Below are 20525 nucleotides of genomic sequence, written 5' to 3' on the forward strand. Positions count from 1 at the left end.
CAAGACCTTACGATTCGGGCTGTTGGTTTTTGCTACTTGCAACACAGCTGTTTTGTATTTGTTTTCTTAAGCAGGCGGCTCTTTGCGGTTTAGTTAAAGTGCCATTTCCTTAGCGTCCCTCCGGACCGGACCAGGATTGAACTGTTGGGTTGTGCCCGCCTACCAGCAGGTGGAGACTGAGAAAAACTGTGACTCTAGAGAGCCAATAGGAGCCCTGGCCATGTGACCTTAGCCTCAGTATTTTCTCAGTCTCTCAGCAGGTAGGAAGTGAGCCCATTAGTCTCTCTCTCTCTTTTTCTTGGTAAGATATTACAGATATATTTATAATACTTCTTCTGTGCCTGGAATCGTAATTAGAGGCTTGACAGGGTTTCTTTTCTTTCTTTGACAGCCTCTGGGGTGTTAAACTCGGGTGTCTCGAGTCCACCCCCCTTCCTCCCCATCTCCCTGGCTTAGCAGGGAAGGGCCGTCCCTTTCTCTGGAAAGGTGTACCGTCTTAGGGAGAGGCAGCCACTTTTAATAGGCAGCTGTTTTTAAATAATCAAGTAAAAGAAAATTAAAAGAATTCAATTGAAAGGAATTTAAAGGAAGTAGTTTTTGCTTTCCCCAGGCTTATAACGAGCAGGTAGCTCTTCTGTCTTATTCTGTTTGAAGAGTCTTTATTTTCTTTTCTGGCGGAGCTATTTATAAAAAAAAAAAAAAAAAAAAAAAAGTGATAAGTCAGCGTCTGTGACTTTAATCGGCGTTTTTTTTTATCTTCATTATTTTTCCTCTGCTATCCGGCGTTGTTAGCGGCGGTAGTTGTAAAAAAAAAAAAAGAGGCGCGAACTGTTAAGCGCGTGCTCGCTCTTGGACGGGTCTGTATAGCTTGAGACCTGTATTGACGGTTCCTGTTCGGGCCAGAGGCTAAACCATGTTTTGTGCGGCATCGGAGGCTATCTGTTTTTCGGCGGCACGGATTTCCTGCTTCGTCGTCGGTCCGGTCAGTGGGTTTCTCCCTCGAACTTTATTCTTCTCATTTTGGCGCGCTTGGCCGCCATTGTTTTGCTTGCAGCTGCAATTTCCATTGACGCGGTAGCGTTTTTCTGCTTTTACTGTGTTTGGCTGTTTGTGCAATGGAAAGGAGATATTGTTTCTCCGGTAGTTGGGGCAATTGGTAGTATATTTGCCCCGCAATTAATTTTTACATGTATTTTTCAAGCTATTTAAAAAAAAAAAAAAAAAAGAAATGCTACGATGCGAATGGCGCTCATTTTGTTTTTCCCTCTGTTTTTTCTCCGTCGGGGACTTTTTGGTTGCTAGCAATGTTGTGAATTAAAGTGCAGCTCAATTGGCGATTTCTTTGTTCTTGGCAAGACTCCGATTCAAAGTGCAGCTCAGTCGGGAATTCTCTGTTTTTGACAATTGGGCGAATTAAATTGTATCTCAGCTCCAAAATAACCATTTTCCTATTCCTTTCCCTTGTGTGTGATGTTTGGAGGAAAGGTCTTCGCTATTGTCTAGCGCAGTTTTTATGGGGGTCCAGTGTACGTCACTCTGTCTTTCTCATTTCCTGGTGAATAGGACTACATTGTCTAATAGTCAATTGATTAGTACTTTACAAATCTGGCCATAATATCGTAGTTCCTTTTAAGCATTTCCCTTCATGGCTATGATGTTATACAGTGTTTTTAACAACTTAACAAACATTTTCTATGGCATAGGCTATCTGGTTCAGGTGCCATGTGGATAGAACTACATTGCTGGATAGTCTATTGTTTGGTACTTTACAATGCTGGGTATAAGATCTTAATTCCTTTCAGGAAATTTTCCTCCATGGCTATGCTCTTATACAGTGTTTTAAGATCTTAACAAACGTTCTCTAGAGCGTAGGCTATATGGTTCAGATGCCATGTGCAATGAAATACATTGTCTGATACTCAATTGTTGCGTACTTTGCAATTCTGGACATAAGGTCTTACTTCCTTTCAGCAATTTTCTTTCATGGCTATGCGTTCTCTTTGGCATAGCAGATGACAGCTGCATAGGCTACATGGTTCAAATGGTTCTCATATTCTAGGAGACTCAGTCCTGTCTACCGAGCACCCAGTTTTCTCAGCTGCTTTAGAAGGCATGTTTTATTCACGTCTTCTCTACTTTCCAGCTGTCTTGGAGTTTCTCATGTGTTTATCTTAGTTTTCTTCTAGGACTTACAAGATATATGTCCACTTAGGGAGTAAAGTTATCCGGTCAATTTGCATTTTCTCCCACTTAAGGATAGTGGGAGGTCATCACGCCATCTACTTGTATTTTTGTTTCCTCTATTCAGCCTGGGCACATGGTAAACATTCTGGTTTTGTCCAGTATGACCATCCATAACATCTGCTATCCCTTTCTCTTCCTTACAGATTTTAGGGTCTTGTTTCAAGCTTTCTTGATATCAGGTACAGTCTTGTCTCCTGTGGCACAAATTCACCACCTTTTCCGTAATAGGTATTTTCCAAGTCTATTCCTTTTCATTTTCATTTTATTCTTCCTCTCGCCAGAGTTTTTTTCTCTTGGAAGGAGATTCACTCATTTTCTGTGCATTTTTTGCCATAAGGGCATAAGTGTTGCCATAATGGGAAAGGCCAAGATTCCCCATCCTGTTTTCAGATGGGGTCAATCCAGATTGCAAATACCACATTCATATCTTGTGAGTGTGCGTCTGTTCATCTCTGTACATCTCAGTGAGGAAGGAGGCATGACATGATACGAGGTTTGGGGAGATCCGGTAAAATTAAAGGCCAGTGTGTCTCAGTCCACGCTCAACATATGGTGATCCTTTCATTTTCATTCTATACGTCCTCACTCCAGACCTTCCTTTCAATTGGAAGGGGATTCTTTCACTTCCTGTGCATTTTTGCTATTAGTATATGAGTATTGTCATACGGGGAAAGTCTAAGAGTCCATTAAGCCCAGCATCCTGTCCTCAGTTGTGGTCAATCCAGGTTGCAAGTACCACATTCATTTCTTATGGGTGTGGGTCGGTACATTTTAGTACATCTCAGTATAGGAGGAGTAATGTCCACGATACGAGGATGATGAGAAGGTCCTCATTACCAGTTTTCTTGCCCTGCTCTTCGGTCTCTCGTCGGCTCCGCGCACTTTTTTCTTAAGTTATGGTCGTAGTAGCAGTGGCGCTCATGAAACGTCTCCTCGTTTCATACTTTCCTAGATGTCTGGTTCATTACAGACAGTCTTATTGGCAGAGTTGTCAGGTCAAGCAACGGGTGGTGCATTTTGGGCACACTGTAGGTTACGGGGTGCATGTAGCCAGGTCTCTCATTTGATCTCTCTTTTGAGCTCTCGTGTGATCTCATTAGATTTCGTAGCATGTCTCTCTTTTTTTCTCTCTTTGTTTACTCAAGTTGGCGCAGACTGTTTTTTGTCTTCTCTACAAGCGTCCCACTTTCTGTTTTCTCTGGATGTTCTTGGGCCTTCGGCCATTACCTTGCTCTATTTTGCAGAGTAAAATTTTACTTTCTAGCTCCCAAGAAGGAATTTTTTCTTCATTCTCTTTGGAGTCTCGGTAGTCTTTTTTGGCAGATTTTCACTCCGTCAATTTCGTGACCATTGAAAAAAAAAAAAAAAAAAAACTTCTGGGAGTTCTCAGTGGATAGTACCTTAAGGGGAGGTCCCAGTTCTAGAACTATTTCTTTTCACTCTGACCTTCCATGTGCCTCGCTTACTCTCTTGCTAAAAAGACTTGTCAGTGGCAGGGATAGATGCCCTCTCGTATCCAGATATTTATCTCGGATGGAATTCCCTCCGCTCAGTTGGCCTCTGTATTCTCACTAGTGCAGCACTTGGGTCTGGTGGTTGAGATTGAGCATTCTTCCTGCAAGTATGCCGGGAGCATATACACAGTGAGCAGTTTTTTGATGGCTGCATCTGTGCAAATATATATGTATATTTATAGTTCTACTACATAAGTACATATTTAATTCCACACTGGGAAAAGCTCAAAGGGCCTATCGAGCCCACCTTTCGGTCCACGGCCAATCCAGACCATGAGCACCTGGCTAGATTCCTAAACGTACAAACATTCTATACATGTTATTCCTGGAACTGTGTAGTGTTTTATGGACTTCTATATGTATCTAACAGATGAAAGGTACAAGTGTCTACTGTTGATTTATTCCCGTTTTCACTAATTGGGGTCTACGACAAGAGTCTCAGGTGATCTGCTTGCAGAGGCAACAGCTACAGATGATTCTTTCTCTCTCATTTGAATTGCGCTCTGAGATATGTTTTCTTCATGTTGGGTAACTGCAGCGGCTGTCAGTTTATTTGGACCTTCAGTCTAGTTTGCAGCAGGGATTTAGGTACCTTCTTCTTCTGCATAGTATTTAACTGCATTCTTGTTTTTACCTATTTAGCTTCTAGTGATCAGGTACTTTCTCACTGACAGGCTTTACATACTTCCAATCTGTTGCTAGGTCAGCAATAGTCTACGATATCTGGAGTATTGTACTTCAGGATCTCGGTTTCCTCTTTCTCAGCTGAGGTAGATTCATTGCAGTTTTTTGTTTCCAGGCGGCTCTGCTTCTACCTTTGCCATCTTTCTTTCAGTCGTTTTTTTTTTTTCTCTCGAGTCTCTCTGTCCTTTGCGCTGCACTGATAGTGCGGTAGGGGACAATGTTCAGCATCGCTTGGACTTTTCAGCGTTTTTGCTTTGTAGTCATTCTATTTAGTTTATTGGCGGTTCTTGGATCGTCAAGCTTTTGGCTTTGTATTCATCCTAGTTTGGGTGTTTTCAGGGACTCTACCGCATTCTCAATGTCTGTCCCTCCCGTAAGATTACTGCTTTGGTACTTCCCAACAGTTCAATCCTGGTCCGGTCCGGAGGGACGCTAAGGAAGGAGAAATTAGATCTTACCTGCTAATTTGCTTTCCTTTAGTCCCTCCGGACCGGACCAGGCCCCTCCCATGTTCTATCAACTCTTTAGATTCTTTTAAGTTTGGAAGTGGAATGTTTAAAAAAAAAAAAAAAAAGACTTTGCGTGGTCCATACCACTTCTCTGGTGGTTGCTGGTGAGCTCGGTTGCTGGAATATATATAAAACCTTAAATATGTCATACCACTTCTCTGGTGAGAGTTGCTGGTGAGCTCAGGTGCTGGAATATATATAAAGCCTTAATGGGTCATACCACTTCTCTGGTGAGAGTTGCTGGTGAGCTCAGGTGCTGGAATATATATAAAGCCTTAATGGGTCATACCACTTCTCTGGTGAGAGTTGCTGGTGAGCTCAGGTGCTGGAATATATATAAAGCCTTAATGGGTCATACCACTTCTCTGGTGAGAGTTGCTGGTGAGCTCAGGTGCTGGAATATATATAAAGCCTTGAATATGTTATACCACTTCTCTGGTGAGAGTTGCTGGTGAGCTCAGGTGCTGGAATATATATAAAGCCTTAAGTGATTCATGCCACTTCTCTGGTGAGAGTTGCTGGTGAGCTCAGTTGATGGAATATATATGAAACCTTAAGTGATTCATGCCACTTCTCTGGTGAGAGTTGCTGGTGAGCTCTAATACAAATGGGCCATACCACTTCTCTGGTGAGAGTTGCTGGTGAGCTCTAGTACTCGGTTTTGCCGAGGAATTTGTGGCTGCTAGGATTCCATACAGCACAGAAGTTCTTTCTTTCTTTCCTGCTTTGTTATTCAAATACCGAGGCTAAGGTCACATGGCCAGGGCTCCTATTGGCTCTCTAGAGTCAGAGTTTTTCTCAGTCTCCACCTGCTGGTAGGCGGGCACAACCCAACAGTTCAATCCTGGTCCGGTACGGAGGTACTAAAGGAAAGCAAATTAGCAGGTAAGATCTAATTTCTCCTTTTGTTTTGGGAATCAGCTGTTCATCGTGATGTCGGAAAAACTTCAGCGGTGCTTGGTTTGTCAGCGTTGGGGCATCGGGGCAAGCAGCATACAGATGCTAGTATTTCGGCCGCTTCGCCGACGGGGGGGGCGATTTCGGCATTTCTGAGCCGGTGTAGGTTTTGGCGGGAAACACTGCCATTTTAGATGTTTTGCCACTATGCTGCGAGTGAGGAAACGATCCACCTCGACGGCATACACGCGAGTGTGGCGGATTTTTGAGTCTTGGTGTTCGGCAGCGGCAATATCTCCTTTTTCGGTGTTGGTAGCCTTTATCCTGACTTTTTTGCAGGAGGGGCTCGAAAGGGCTGTCCCTGAACTCAAGGTTCAGGTGGCAGCTTTGGCGTGTTTCAGGGTACGGTTGCATGGATCGTCTCTTGCCTCTCACCCAGATATCGTTCGTTTTTTACGGGGAGTTAATCATCTGCGTCCGCCGCAGAGCTCAGTGGTTCCTACTTGGAATCTGAATTTAGTGCTGTGGGCTTTGCAACCCCTTTGAGCCTCTGTCTCTCTTGTCAGTCAAGGATTTGACATTGAAGGTGGTGTTCTTGGTTGCAATTTCTTCAGCGAGGAGAGTTTCCAAGATTCAGGCATTATCCTGTAGGGATCCATTTCTGCGTTTTACGAAAGCTGGAGTCATGCTGCGGATGGTTCCGTCCTTTTTGCCCAAGATTGTCTCGTGATTTCATTTGAATCAGCAACTTTGTCTTCCGTCTTTTTGGAGAGATCATCCTTCTGAGTTTCGCGCACTCAGGTGTCTGGATGTGAAGCGAATTATCAGATATATATAGAGGTGACAAATGACTTCTGTTCAGATCTGTGCTTTTTGCGGGTCAGAAAAAGGGACAGCAAGCTTCTAAGTCTACAGTAGCACGTTGGGTGAAGGAGGCTATTGCTTCAGCATATATCGCTTCGGGGAAGGAGCCATCGGCGCAGCGGCGAGCACATTCCACTAGAGCGCAAGCGACTTTTATAGTGGAATCGAGGTTGGTATCCTTGGAGGAGATTTGTAGGTCAGCGACTTGGTCGTCAGTGCATTCCTCTGTAAAGCACTATCATTTGGATGTGGCGGCTAGGGCTGACGCTGCATTTGGGGCTTCGGTTCTGCAAACTGGGATCTCTGGGTCCCACCTTAATTAGAAACTGCTTGGGTACATCTCACCAGTCTCTGGATTGATCTGTGGGATGCTATGGAAGGTAAAATTTTCTTACCTGATCATTTTCTTTCCATTAGTCCCGACAGATCAATCCAGAGTCCTGCCCTGGAATTTTCTGCTTATCTTGTTTGTTTAAGAATAGGTTTCAAGTTTGCAGTTATTCAAGTTCATTTGAGGTTGTTCGTCAGACTTGGAGCGAATCCTTATTACAGTGAGCTGCATGAGTTCTTCCTGCATTTTGTGGTAGCAGGGTATGTTGAAATTGTCTAAAGACAGGAGAGTAACTCTATACTTGGGAGTTGAATGTCCACTGGCTTTGGTATCGACAATACTGAGGTTTGGGTGGCTACACATGACCACATATAGGGATCCTCTGAAGTTCTCCTATCTCCACCTGCTGGCAGAGGGACATAACCCACCAGTCTCTGGATTGATCTGTCTGGACTAATGGAAAGAAAATTATCAGGTAAACATAATTTTACCTTCTCCGCTCAGGCTTCTTGTACCACCTCTAACAAATTTTGGGGTTGTCGACCAAACAAGTTCAAAGGGTGAAAACCCCAGAGAGGCCTAAGGTACCTCCCTGAATGCCAGTAGCATATAAGGAATTACTGTATTCCAATCTTTCATGTTCTTACAACACTATCATACAAATTAAGGTTTGGTTAATCTGCTCTCCCAGCCCATCTATCCGAGAGGCCAGTCTTCATGTGTTTAATAACGATTATCTGCCACACTTTATAGTGGACATAAAATTGGTCTCCCTATCTGTTAGCAGCTCCTTTGGGAAACCCACCTGTCAGAATATAGCTAGTAACTCTCTGGCTATCACTGAGGGCTTGAGAATGGAATAGCCCAGGTATAACTTGTTGCTTAATCCACCATCACCAGTATATACTGATGACCAGCAGTACTGTGATCTAAGAGTCTATGTCCACTGCCACCTGATTCATACGCCGTTCCACTAGAGGTAGAGGAATGAGGGGACTTCTCTCAGGAATCCACTGGGACACCTTTTGGCGTTCTGGGCAGCACTTGCAATCCTGAACCTGGGTAGTGAAGGCAAAATATCACCCAATGTCCTCTGCCTCGGGTTTGGAATAGTCTCTAGGTCTTGTGGTGACATAGGCCTACTTTGTGCTCAAAATTCCTTCCATACTTTGCCAATCTCTGAGGATTAAAGGGCTTCATCACCACAGTAGTTTAATGAATGGGTCTTCTGATTACAGATTAACTGTACCTCAAGTGGGCTCCTGTCTTAGGTTCCCAAGTGCACAGCTCACTTGCACAGTCCCTACAAAAGGCCCTACACCATAACCAATTCTTAGCCTTCTAGCTTAGAGTTCCTGGCTTTAGGGACTGATTGCTCCAGTATGGCATGCAGGGCATAGTGCGAGAAGTGGCGGTGTTAGGTCCCCTGGGAAACGATGATCATAACATGATCAAGTTTGAGCTACTATCTGGGATGAACCCGCAAAAGAAATCTACTCTAGCGGCATTTAATTTTTGAAAGGGTGACTATATAATAAATTGAGGAAAATGGTTAAACTAAAAGGATCAGCTGCAAAGGTTGACACTAAATCAGGCATGGATGTTATTCAAAAATACCATCTTGGAAGCCCAGTCCAGATGCATTATGCACACTTGCAAAGGTGGAAAGAAGAGAAAATGTCAGCCAGCTTGGTTAAAAGGTGAAGGAAGAGGCCATTACAGCCAAAAGATTGTCCTTCAAAGAATGGAAAAAGGTCCGAAACGAAGAAAATAAGAAGCAATATAAGCATTGGCAAGTCAGATGCAAAGCATTAATAAAAATGGCTAAAAGTGAAGAGAAACTTGCCGCAGAGGCTAAAACTCACAGTAACAACGTTTTCAGGTACATCAGAAGCAGCCTGCGAGCGAATCCATGGGACCGTTAGATCACGAAGGAGCACAAGGGACGCTTGGGGAGGACAAGGTCATAGTGGAGAAACCGAATGAATTCTTTGCTTCTGTCTTTACAGAAGAAGGTGTAAGCTCTGCCTGTACTGGAAATGGTTTTCTAGGGTGACGATGTGGAGGAATTGAAAGAATCTCGGTAAACCTGGAAGATGTACTGAGCCAAATTGACAAATTGAGTAGTAAATCACCTGGATCGGATGGCATACATCCAAGGGTACTCGGAGGACTCAAGCATGAAGTTGCTGATCTGCTGTTATATGTAACCTGTAGTTAAAAATTTTCTGTAGTACCTGAAGATTGGAGGGTGGCCAATGTAACGCCGATTTTTAAAATTTCTAGGGGTGATTGGTAAATTATGGACTGGTAAACCTGATGTCAGTGCCGGGTAAAATAGCGGAAACTATTATAAAGAAGAAAATTATAGAACACTTAGACAAACATGGTTTAATGGGACATTGTTTGCATGGGCTCAGCCAAGGAAAGTCTTGCCTCGCCAGTTTGCTTCATTTCTTTGAAGGTGTGAATAAATATGTGGATAAAGGTGAGCCAGTTGATGTAGTGTATCTAGATTTTCAGAAAGCTTTTGATAAAGTTCTCAGTGGAGGAGGGTGAACAATGGCGTGCTGCATGGATCTGTACTGGGACCGGTACTATTTAACATATTTATAAATTTATATGGAAATCGGAACAATGAGTGAGGTGGTCAAATCTGCAGATACAAAACTATTCAGGGTTGTTAAAACATGTGCGGACTGAAATATTGCAGAAAGACCTTACAAAACTGGAAGACTGAGCATCCAAATGGCAGATGAAATTTAATGTGGACAAATGCAAGGTGATGCACATTGGAAAGAATTCAAATCTCAAATCAGTTACCTGATGCTAGGGTACACCTTGGGGGTCAGCGCTAAGATCTAGCTAATGCGCTGAAATCTTCTACTCATTTTGTGGCGACGGCCAATAAAGCAAACAGGATGCTAGGAATTATTAGGAAAGGGATTGTGAATAAGACCGAAAATACTATGCCTTTGTATTGCTCCATGGTGTGTCCGCACCTTGAGTATTATATTCAGTTCTGGTTGCAGTATCTCAAATAAGATATAGCGGAATTAGAAAAGGTTCAAAGAAGAGTGACCAAAATGATAAAGGGGTGGAACTAGAGGTTAGGGCTCTTCAGCTTGGAAAAGACGGATGAGGGGAGAAGATTGAGGTCTACAAAATCCTGAGTGGTGTAGAACAAGTTCCAAAAGTACAAAGACTAGGGGGACACTCAGCTACGTGGAAATACTTTTAAAACAGATATTTTTTTTCACTGAACGAATAGTTAAGCTCTGGAACTGTTCACCGGAGGATGTGGTAATAGTGGTTTGCGTATCTGGGTTTAAGGTTTGGACAAATTCCTGGAGCTAAAGTTGTCTGCTATTGAGAGAGACATGAGAAGCAACTGCTTGGCCTGGGATTTGTATTCTCTGAGGACAAGCAGGCTGCTTGTTCTCACGACTGGGTTGACGTCCACGGCAGCCCCCACCAACTGGAAGAAAACTTCGCGGGTGGTCCCGCACGCAGGGCACGCCCACCGCGCATGCGCGGCCGCCTTCCCGCCCGTGCGCGACCGTTCCCGCTCAGTCTTTTCTTTTCCGCGCTGGAGAGAGCCGCGTTCGTCTCTGTCAGCCCCGGAAACCGGATCGCGCTTTCGCCGCGAACATTTTCTCTTCGTGTTCTCAGTTTTTCTCTTTTTTTTTCATTTGTGTAAAAAAATAAATAAATAAAACGCTGAACTTTGTTTTTCCCTCGTCTTTTAGCGGGGCGTCTCGTTGCGGCCTTGTGGCCGCGCGGTCGATTTATTTTCGAGGTGTGATTTTTACCGCCACCATCGACGACTTTGACTTCGCCGACGCGATTTTTCCGTCGATGTTCTCGAAGGTCCCGAGTGGATTTAAAAAGTGTGGTCGGTGCGGCCGGCATATCTCGCAGACCGACACCCACGCTTGGTGCCTCGGGCCGGAGCACGATACCAAGACGTGCACTTTGTGTCTCGGTCTCCGGAAACGGACACAAGTAGCGAGGCAAGTTCTTCGGGACCGTTTTTTTGGAACTTGCGCCGGCCCCTCGACGTCGACTTCAACGGCATCGGTATCGACGGCCGGATCTTCGGTACCAGTATCGATGTCCACGAAATCGGCACCGACGGCATCGACCCCAGGAGCACAGGTCCCGTCGGCCCACCGGCTCTCCGGAGACGGCAGGGGTGAGAGGCCGCGTGGGCAATCGGCCCCGGTCACTCCCTCTACCCAGGACCCTCGGGACCGAACCCTGTCGGACCAGATTCCTCGAGGCCGAGGGGGATCCACCTCCTCTTCTGTCCCACCGAGCGCCGATGACGGGCACCGTAAAAAGGCGAAGAAGCACCATCGGTCGCCCACGACGCATCCAGCTCCCGGCGCCAGGGATGAGTCTACGCCGAGGAAGCGGCAGCGTCGAGAGGAGAGGTCCCCCTCTGTCGTAGAGGTATCAGCATGTCAGGATGTCAGCACTTCGGTGCAGCTTCCGGCACCGACACCCCTACCGGCCCCTTCGTCTTTCCCGACAGCGGGCCTGGACGAGTGCCTCCGAGCCATCCTTCCGGGGATCCTGGAAGGGCTGATGCGCCGGCGGGCTCTAGCCCGGTGCCGAGGCCTTCGACGCCGCTTGCGGCGCCGGTCTCGACCGCCACGCAGGTGGAATCCCTGTCGATGGAGGGAGCTTCATCCCCGCTGGCGCGGGAGTCCACCACTCGATGCCACCGAGGTCTCGGTGCCTCGACGTCGAGCCGGGCCCGGTTGAGGACTGAGCTGCAGGAGCTCATGTTCGACACCGAGGCAGAGGTCTCGTGGGGGGGAGGAGGAGGACCCCAGATATTTCTCCTCAGAGGAGTCTGTGGGCCTTCCCTCCGACCCTACTCCTTCACCTGAGAGAAAGCTCTCGCCACCTGAGAGCCTCTCCTTTGCCTCCTTCGTTAGGGATATGTCTATTTGCATTTCCTTCCCCGTGGTCTCTGTGGATGAGCCGAGGGCTGAGATGCTCGAGGTCCTCGACTATCCATCACCACCTAGAGAGTCCTCCACGGTACCGTTGCACAATGTCCTCAAGGAGACAGTGCTTCGGAACTGGTTGAGACCGTTATCTAACCCCACCATCCCCAAGAAAGCGGAGACCCAATACAGGATCCACTCGGACCCAGAGTTAATGCGGCCCCAATTGCCTCATGACTCGGCGGTCGTGGACTCCCCTCTCAAGAGGGCACGGAGTTCGAGGGATACCGCCTCGGCGCCCCCGGGGCGGGAGTCTCGCACTCTGGACTCGTTTGGGAGGAAGGCCTACCAATCTTCCATGCTCGTGACCCGCATCCAGTCTTACCAGCTCTACACGAGCATCCACATGCGGAATAATGTGAAGCAACTGGTGGACCTGGTCGACAAGCTCCCCCCAGAGCAGTCCAGGCCCTTTCAGGAGGTGGTCAGGCAGCTGAAGGCATGCAGAAAGTTCCTGTCCAGGGGTATATATGACACTTGTGACATGGCATCTCGTGCTGTGGCCCAAGGTATAGTGATGCGCAGGCTCTCATGGCTGCGTGCCTCTGACCTGGACAACCGCACCCAGCAGAGACTGGCCGACGTCCCTTGCCGGGGGGATAATATTTTTGGTGAGAAGGTTGAGCAGTTGGTGGACCAACTACATCAGCGGGAAACCGCCCTCGACAAGCTCTCCCACTGGGCGCCTTCAGCATCCACCTCAGCAGGTGGACGTTTTTCCCGGGCCAGGCAGGCTGTGCCCTACGCCTATAACAAGCGTAGGTACACCCAGCCGGCCCGAAGGCCTCATCAGGCACAGGGACAGTCCCAGCGCGCTCGTTCCCGTCAACAGCGTGCGCCTAAGCAGCCCCCTGCGCCTCCACAGCAAAAGCCGGGGACGGGCTTTTGACTGGATCCATGGGAACATAGCCGCCATCAAAGTGTCCGTACCGGACGATCTGCCAGTCGGAGGGAGGTTAAACTTTTTTTCACCAAAGGTGGCCTCTTATAACCTCCGACCAGTGGGTTCTCCAAATAGTGCGGTGCAGATACGCCCTGAATTTTGCCTCCCCTCCACCAAATTGTCATCCGGGAGCTCAGTCCTTCAGCTCCCAGCACAAGTGAGTACTTGCAGAGGAACTCTCCGCCCTTCTCAGTGCCAATGCAGTCGAGCCCGTGCCACCCGGGCAGGAAGGGCAGGGATTCTATTCCAGGTACTTCCTTGTGGAAAAGAAAACAGGGGGGATGCGACCCATCCTAGACCTGAGAGGCCTGAACAAATTCCTGGTCAAAAAAGTTCAGGATGCTTTCCTTGGGCACCCTTCTGCCAATGATTCAGAAAAACGATTGGCTATGTTCCCTGGATTTAAAGGATGCATACACTCACATCCCGATACTGCCAGCTCACAGACAGTATCTCAGATTCCGTCTGGGCACACGGCACTTTCAGTATTGTGTGCTGCCCTTTGGGCTCGCCTCTACCCCACGGGTGTTCACCAAGTGCCTCGTGGTGGTTGCGGCGTATCTACGCAAGCTGGGAGTGCATGTGTTCCCATATCTCGAAGATTGGCTGGTCAAGAACACCTCGGAGGCAGGAGCTCTCCGGTCCATGCAGTGCACTATTCACCTCCTGGAGCTGCTGGGGTTTGTGATAAATTACCCAAAGTCCCATCTCCAGCCAGCCCAGTCTCTGGAATTCTTAGGAGCTCTGCTGAATACTCAGACGGCTCAGGCCTTCCTTCCCGAAGCGAGGGCCAACAATCTCCTGTCCCTGGCTTCCCAGACCAGAGCGTCTCAGCAGATCACAGCTCGGCAGATGTTGAGACTTCTGGGTCATATGGCCTCCACAGTTCATGACTCCCATGGCTCGTCTTCACATGAGATCTGCTCAATGGACCCTAGCTTCCCAGTGGTTTCAAGCCACCGGGAATCTAGAAGATGTCATCCGCCTCTCCACCAGTTGCCGCACTTCACTGCACTGGTGGACCATTCGGCCCAATTTGACCCTGGGACATCCATTCCAAATTCCACAGCCCACGAAAGTGCTAACGACGGATGCATCTCGCCTGGGGTGGGGAGCTCATGTCGATGGGCTTCACACCCAGGGACTGTGGTCCCTCCAGGAAAAGGATCTTCAGATCAACCTCCTGGAGCTCCGAGCGGTCTGGAACGCACTGAAGGCTTTCAGAGATTGGCTGTCCTGTGAAATTATCCAAATTCGGACAGACAATCAGGTTGCAATGTATTACATCAACAAGCAGGGGGGCACCAGATCTCGCCCCCTGTGTCAGGAAGCCGTCGGGTTGTGGCATTGGGCTTGCCAGTTCGGCATGCTCCTCCAAGCCACATACCTGGCAGGCGTAAACAACAGTCTGGCCGACAGACTGAGCAGAGTCATGCAACCGCACGAGTGGTCGCTCCATTCCAGAGTGGTACGCAAGATCTTCCGATAGTGGGGCACCCCCTCGGTGGACCTTTTCGCCTCTCAGTCCAACCACAAGCTGCCTCTGTTCTGTTCCAGACTCCAGGCACACGGCAGGCTAGCGTCTGCCTTTCTCCTCCATTGGGGGACCGGCCTCCTGTACGCTTATTCTCCCATACCTTTGGTGGGGAAGACCTTGCTGAAGCTCAAGCAAGACCATGGCACCATGATTCTGATAGCGCCTTTTTGGCCCCGTCAGATCTGGTTCCCTCTTCTTCTGGAGTTGTCCTCCGAAGAACTGTGGAGATTGGAGTGTTTTCCGACTCTCATTTCGCAGAACGACGGAGCGCTTCACCCCAACCTTCAGTCTCTGGCTCTCACAGCCTGGATGTTGAGGGCGTAGACTTCGCTTCGTTGGGTCTGTTTGAGGGTGTCTCCCGTGTCTTGCTTGCCTCTAGGAAGGATTCCACTAAAGAGTTACTTTTTCAAGTGGAGGAGGTTTGTCGTTTGGTGTGAGAGCAAGGCCCTAGAACCTTGTTCTTGCCCTGCGCAGAACCTGCTTGAATACCTTCTGCACTTATCGGAGTCTGGCCTCAAGACCAACTCAGTAAGGAATCATCTTAGTGCGATTAGTGCTTACCATCTTCGTGTAGAGGGTAAAGCCATCTCTGGAGAGCCTTTAGTCGTTCGATTTATGAGAGGCTTGCTTCTGTCAAAGCCCCCTGTCAAGCCTCCTACAGTGTCATGGGATCTCAACGTTGTCCTCACCCAGCTGATGAAACCTCCTTTTGAGCCACTGAATTCATGCCATCTGAAGTACTTGACCTGGAAGGTCATTTTCTTGGTGGCAGTTACTTCAGCTCGTAGGGTCAGTGAGCTTCAAGCCCTAGTAGCTCACGCTCCGTATACTAAATTTCATCACAACAGAGTAGTCCTCCGCACTCACCCTAAGTTCCTGCCAAAGGTGGTGTCGGAGTTCCATCTTAACCAGTCCATTGTCTTGCCAACATTCTTTCCCAGACTGCATACCTGCCCTGCTGAACGTCAGTTGCACACATTGGACTGCAAAAGAGCATTGGCCTTCTACTTGGAGCGGACACAGCCCCACAGACAGTTCGCCCAATTTGTTTCTTTCGACCCCAATAGGAAAGGGGTCGCTCTCGGGAAACGCACCATCTCCAATTGGCTAGCAGATTGCATTTCCTTCACTTATGCCCAGGCTGGGCTGACTCTTGAGGGTCATGTCACGGCTCATAGTGTCAGAGCCATGGCAGCGTCGGTGGCCCACTTGAAGTCAGCCACTATTGAAGAGATTTGCAAGGCTGCGACGTGGTCATCTGTCCACACATTCACATCACATTACTGCCTCCAGCAGGATACCCGACACGACAGTCGGTTCGGGCAGTCGGTGCTGCAGAATCTGTTTGGGGTTTAAATCCAACTCCACCCTCCAGGACCCGAATTTATTCTGGTCAGGCTGCACTCTCGGTTAGTTGTTCTTCGTAGGTCAATTTCTGTTATACCCTCGCCGTTGCGAGGTTCCATTGACCTGGGTTCTTGTTTTGAGTGAGCCTGAGAGCTAGGGATACCCCAGTCGTGAGAACAAGCAGCCTGCTTGTCCTCGGAGAAAGCGAATGATACATACCTGTTGCAGGTGTTCTCCGAGGACAGCAGGCTGATTGTTCTCACCTACCCTCCCTCCTCCCCTTTGGAGTTGCGTTTTTTGATCATTTGCTTGTCATTCAACTGAGCGGGAACGGTCGCGCACGGGCGGGAAGACGGCCGCGCATGCGCGGTGGGCATGCCCTGCGTGCGGGACCGCCCGCAAAGTTTTTGTTCCGGTTGGTGGGGGCTGCCGTGGACGTCAACCCAGTCGTGAGAACAATCAGCCTGCTGTCCTCGGAGAACACCTGCTACAGGTATGTATCATTCGCTTTCTTGTGCCTGCGCGGCTGCCAGCGCCACCTCTGAATGCTGGACTGTTCAGAATAGGATAGTTGTACAAACCACATACCTGGTGGCAAATCTACACCCTGGCCGACGAGCAGGGCCATGCAACTTCACAAGTGGTCACTCAATTCGAGTGTTACCCCCAAGGTCTTCTGAGAGTGGGGCATCCCCTTGGTGGATCTTTCTGCCACGCCGTTCAACCACAAAGTCCCTCAGTACTCTCAGGTTCAGGGCACACACAGCTTCAGATGCCATTCTTCTCCATTGGGGGAATGGTCTTCTGTATGCGTATCCTCCAATCCCTCTCATGGGGAAGACTTTGCTGAAACTCAGGCAAGACCAAGGAGCCATGAGTCTGATAGCTCCTTATTGGCCCAGGCAGATCTGGATCTCTCTTGGAATTATCCTCCAAAGAACCTTGGAGATTGGTGCTTTCCAACTCATCATGGAAAACGAAGGACCTCTTGTGCATCTCGGCCTCTAGTCCCTGGCCCTCGCAGCCTGGATGTTGAGAGCGTAGAATTTGCTTCCTTAAATCTTCCTGAGGGCATCTCCAAGGTTTTGCTTGCTTCCAGGAAAGGTTCCACTAAGAGCTGTTAACTCTTTCAAATGGGTTTTTTTTTGCCATCTGTGAGGGCAGGGCCCTAAATTCTATTTCTTGCCTTATGCACACACTGTTTGAATAGCTTCTACATCTTTCTGGCTTTAAGACCAACTCTGTAAGGGTTCACCTTGGTGCAATTAGTTCTTATCACCATGTAGAAGGTAAACCCATCTCTGGACAGTCTCTAGTTCGTTTCATGAGGCTTGCTGTTGACAGACACCCCCCCCCCCCCCCCCCCCCCCCCCCCCCCATCAAACCTCCACCTGTCATGGGACCTCGGGAGCTTTCATCAGCTGGATAAGGATGGCATTTTTTGAGCCACTAGATTCCTGTCATCTGAAGTCATATTTTTGATGGCTGTTACTACAGTTTGTGGGGTCAGGCCCTAGTAGCGGATCCACCTTGCACTAAATTTCATCAGAGTAGTTCTTCGCATGCACTCTTAAGTTCCTGCCTAAGGATGTGTGAGTTCCATCTAAACATTCTTCCAACATTCTTTTCCAGACCTCATTTCTTTTAACATTGTTTCCCAAACTTCATGCCCATCCTGGTTGAGGCACACTGCACACCTTGGACTGCAAGTGAGCGTTGGCCTTTTGCTTGGAGCAGACTAGGTCCTAGTCAGTCCACCCAGCTTTTTTTTTTCGTTTGATCTCAACAGGATGAGGGTCTCCATTGGTGAAATGCAATGCCAACTGGAGATTATGCATGTGAGGAAGATATGGGCCTGCTTGTCATCGGAGAAAGCAAGGATGCTTACCTATAGCGGGAGTTCTCGGAGGACAGTAGGCCATTTATTCTCACTCCCACCTCCCCTTTGAGTTGTCTCCTGTCCTGATAGCTACACTATTGTACTGATCTTGCAGTGGGCGGGAAGGCAGTCACTCATGCACATTGGGGACTGTTGTAGGTCTTTAAAGCTGTACTGTGCTTTTTTTAAGTGTGTTGCGCTGGGCGACAACCACATGTGAAAATGAATGGCCTGTTGTCTTCAGAGAACGCTTGCTTACAGGTAAGTATCCTTGCTTACTTAGCATGGAAATTAACATGTATGATCCCCAAGCAGGTGTTTAAGATCATGCACAGAGTAGCTATTGAGAATACTGTTTTCAAAATGTGAAGGGGATCAGATTAAGAAATAAGATGTTTAATGGTGTACACATGGAAGAAACTATCTAGAGAATTAGAATGGAAGCAGATGTAAAAAAAATTCTGTTGGTTAAGACTTGTTTCTAAGAGGATAGATGGTAAATGAGTTCAGGTGGGGAGAGCTGTGTGCGAGGATAATGGACAAACAGATTAGATTTTCTAATGGTAAGCCACTTATTTTATTTGTGCAGTATATTTTATGTCAAATTGGTAGGTGAAATTAACATTAAATGTATTTTAGTACAAACTGGTGTGTTAGGTAAACTCATGCTTTACAGATGCATGTATATAAAACTTTCCGTCTTTCTTTTTAGATCACGGCTCTTAAAATTAAATACAACCCATTTGCAAAGGCTTTTCTTGATGCAAAAGAAAGGTAAGATGTGATTCACAATGCTTCACATGGTGTGCAGAAGTTGCAGTGTGGACCTTTGTAGGCGTGTATGGTGCAATTCAGTATTCTGAAATCATCCCCTGATCTGGGTTTTTTTCACCAGTGCTTTATATAGTTTAGATATCTCTTCAGTCCTGTTACAGTTTGAGGACAAGCTGGATAATAAGCCCTTGGGGGAAATGTCTTTGCTTAAACTTAGTACTTACAGCTACAACACATGTGCACAGCACTTCATGTTCTGTTATGCAAGGTCATTTCAGTTCTCATCTTTTACAGAACCCATGTTTCTCTCTGGATATTGCTCCAAGTCCGTCTGTAGAATTCATACACGGCTTGCCTCAGTCGTTTTTGCTCCTTAAGTTGGATGTTTTCCAAGCTGTTTTTCACTTTGGTTACCACACCATATACCTAGACAGTTCAACTAGATAAAATTTTCGTGTTCAAGTCCTTCATTTTTGCCTCTGTTTTTCTGTATGTCCCAAAAGAGACCAAGAGCTTTAAAAATGCTATAGCAATAGCCATACCATTATAGGGAGCTGATAAATGTGATTGGTACTAGCGGTATGTAGTCCATATTGAGGCCTCAGTGTTAAGTGCCAGCTTAATATGCAGGTCTTTGTAGCAGCGAAGAGCAGAAAGAAAGGCTCTTTGGTTACACTGGCATCATACCTATTTATTGGAAGCAATCTTGACTGAGCACCAATAAGACTCATCTGGATCAGACGTCCACTGAAACCTGTCTGAAGTCAAAGGATTCCACTGCAGCACCAGCATCAAAGGACACTGTGTTATACATCAAGTGGCAGTGAAGCATCAGCATTTGTTCCCTTTGGAGCACAGTGGTGGAAGCAGTGAATTGGCAGCCATGTCGAGCAACGTTGAGGATTGCTCTGGACATGTTGCATCAGTTTCAAGCAATTTGAGTCCAAGCTGCTAATCAAGTAATACAGGAGCATGTGGTCTCCCCTGTATCCTATCCATGTTGGTATCAGCAGTCTTCTGTGGATGGAAGGAGGCTTGTTACCAGCAAGAGAACTGGTTAGATATGGAATATAAGAACTGTCTTTTTTTTTTTTTTTTTTTTTTTTTTTCCTTTGCTTGTATTCTGTACTCGTAAGGACTTAACTATCCTGCTTGTCAAAGTGAACTTAGATGCAACATGTTTAGACAGTAATTTAGTTCACCTAATCTAAACAACTGAAATGGTCTGATGAACACATCGTGGAAATGCTGCACGTGCATGGCCGGTTTCTATGCTAAGAGAAGCTCTTGCATACCAGGCTCTCTTGTGACCTTACACCTCTGGAGGTTGTCCTGTTGTCCATAGAGAATACTTGGTAAATAGCTTCACTTTTGTTCTCACCATTTCCTTAACTTTTTAAAACTTGTCCGTTTAACCAAGGCTTGTCAAAAGTTCAGTCCATGAAGGCTGCAAACAGGCCAGATTTTAGGATTCCCCTAATGTGCATGGATGTAGTGGATCCACAAACTTCCCTCATACATACTGAGTATCCTGACAATCTGGTCTGGTTTTTAATCTTGCTTCGTGCCCTCTGCTTTTGGGTTAATTATCCAAGAATGTTCAACTTCCATGTAAAGCTTTGGCATTCTTGACGCCTATCAAGTTTTCCCTCAGATCTCCACTGTGAACTTCTAGCTATGCACCACAAAGCTTGTCTACACTGGATTGACCTAGTTGGTTGTGACAGAACAGTGTGTTTTAAGCCTGTAAAATGTATTGGGTATTTCCTGAAGTGTATTTCTCTAGTTTGGCCAGCAGGTGATGCGTGTTTGAAGCTGCTGCAGAACCAAGGCTGTTTTTTTTTTGTTTTTTTGTTGTTTTTTTGTTTAAGCCTTTTGGAAAGACAATCTGCAGTATACTTTCAAAGATTGTTCTGTGCTCTGGGCCAGAGAGCTCAAATTTATCCAGGATTTATTGGCTCCCCCCCCCCCCCCCCCAGTCTTA

At 47.1% G+C, this 20525-nt stretch overlaps 1 protein-coding gene across 1 annotated transcript in view; it reads left to right on the top strand.

Moving 5' to 3' along the window:
• The window catches only part of TBXT (T-box transcription factor T), a 157217-nt gene that overhangs the window by 52585 nt on the left and 84107 nt on the right, over positions 1-20525 (top strand). The window contains exon 4 of the mRNA XM_030198080.1: positions 18480-18541. Within this exon, the coding sequence (XP_030053940.1) occupies positions 18480-18541 (62 nt within the window). The remainder of the gene's footprint in view (positions 1-18479; positions 18542-20525) is intronic.

The sequence above is a fragment of the Microcaecilia unicolor genome, chromosome 3 (assembly GCF_901765095.1).
Source record: "Microcaecilia unicolor chromosome 3, aMicUni1.1, whole genome shotgun sequence".
NCBI lineage: Eukaryota > Metazoa > Chordata > Amphibia > Gymnophiona > Siphonopidae > Microcaecilia > Microcaecilia unicolor.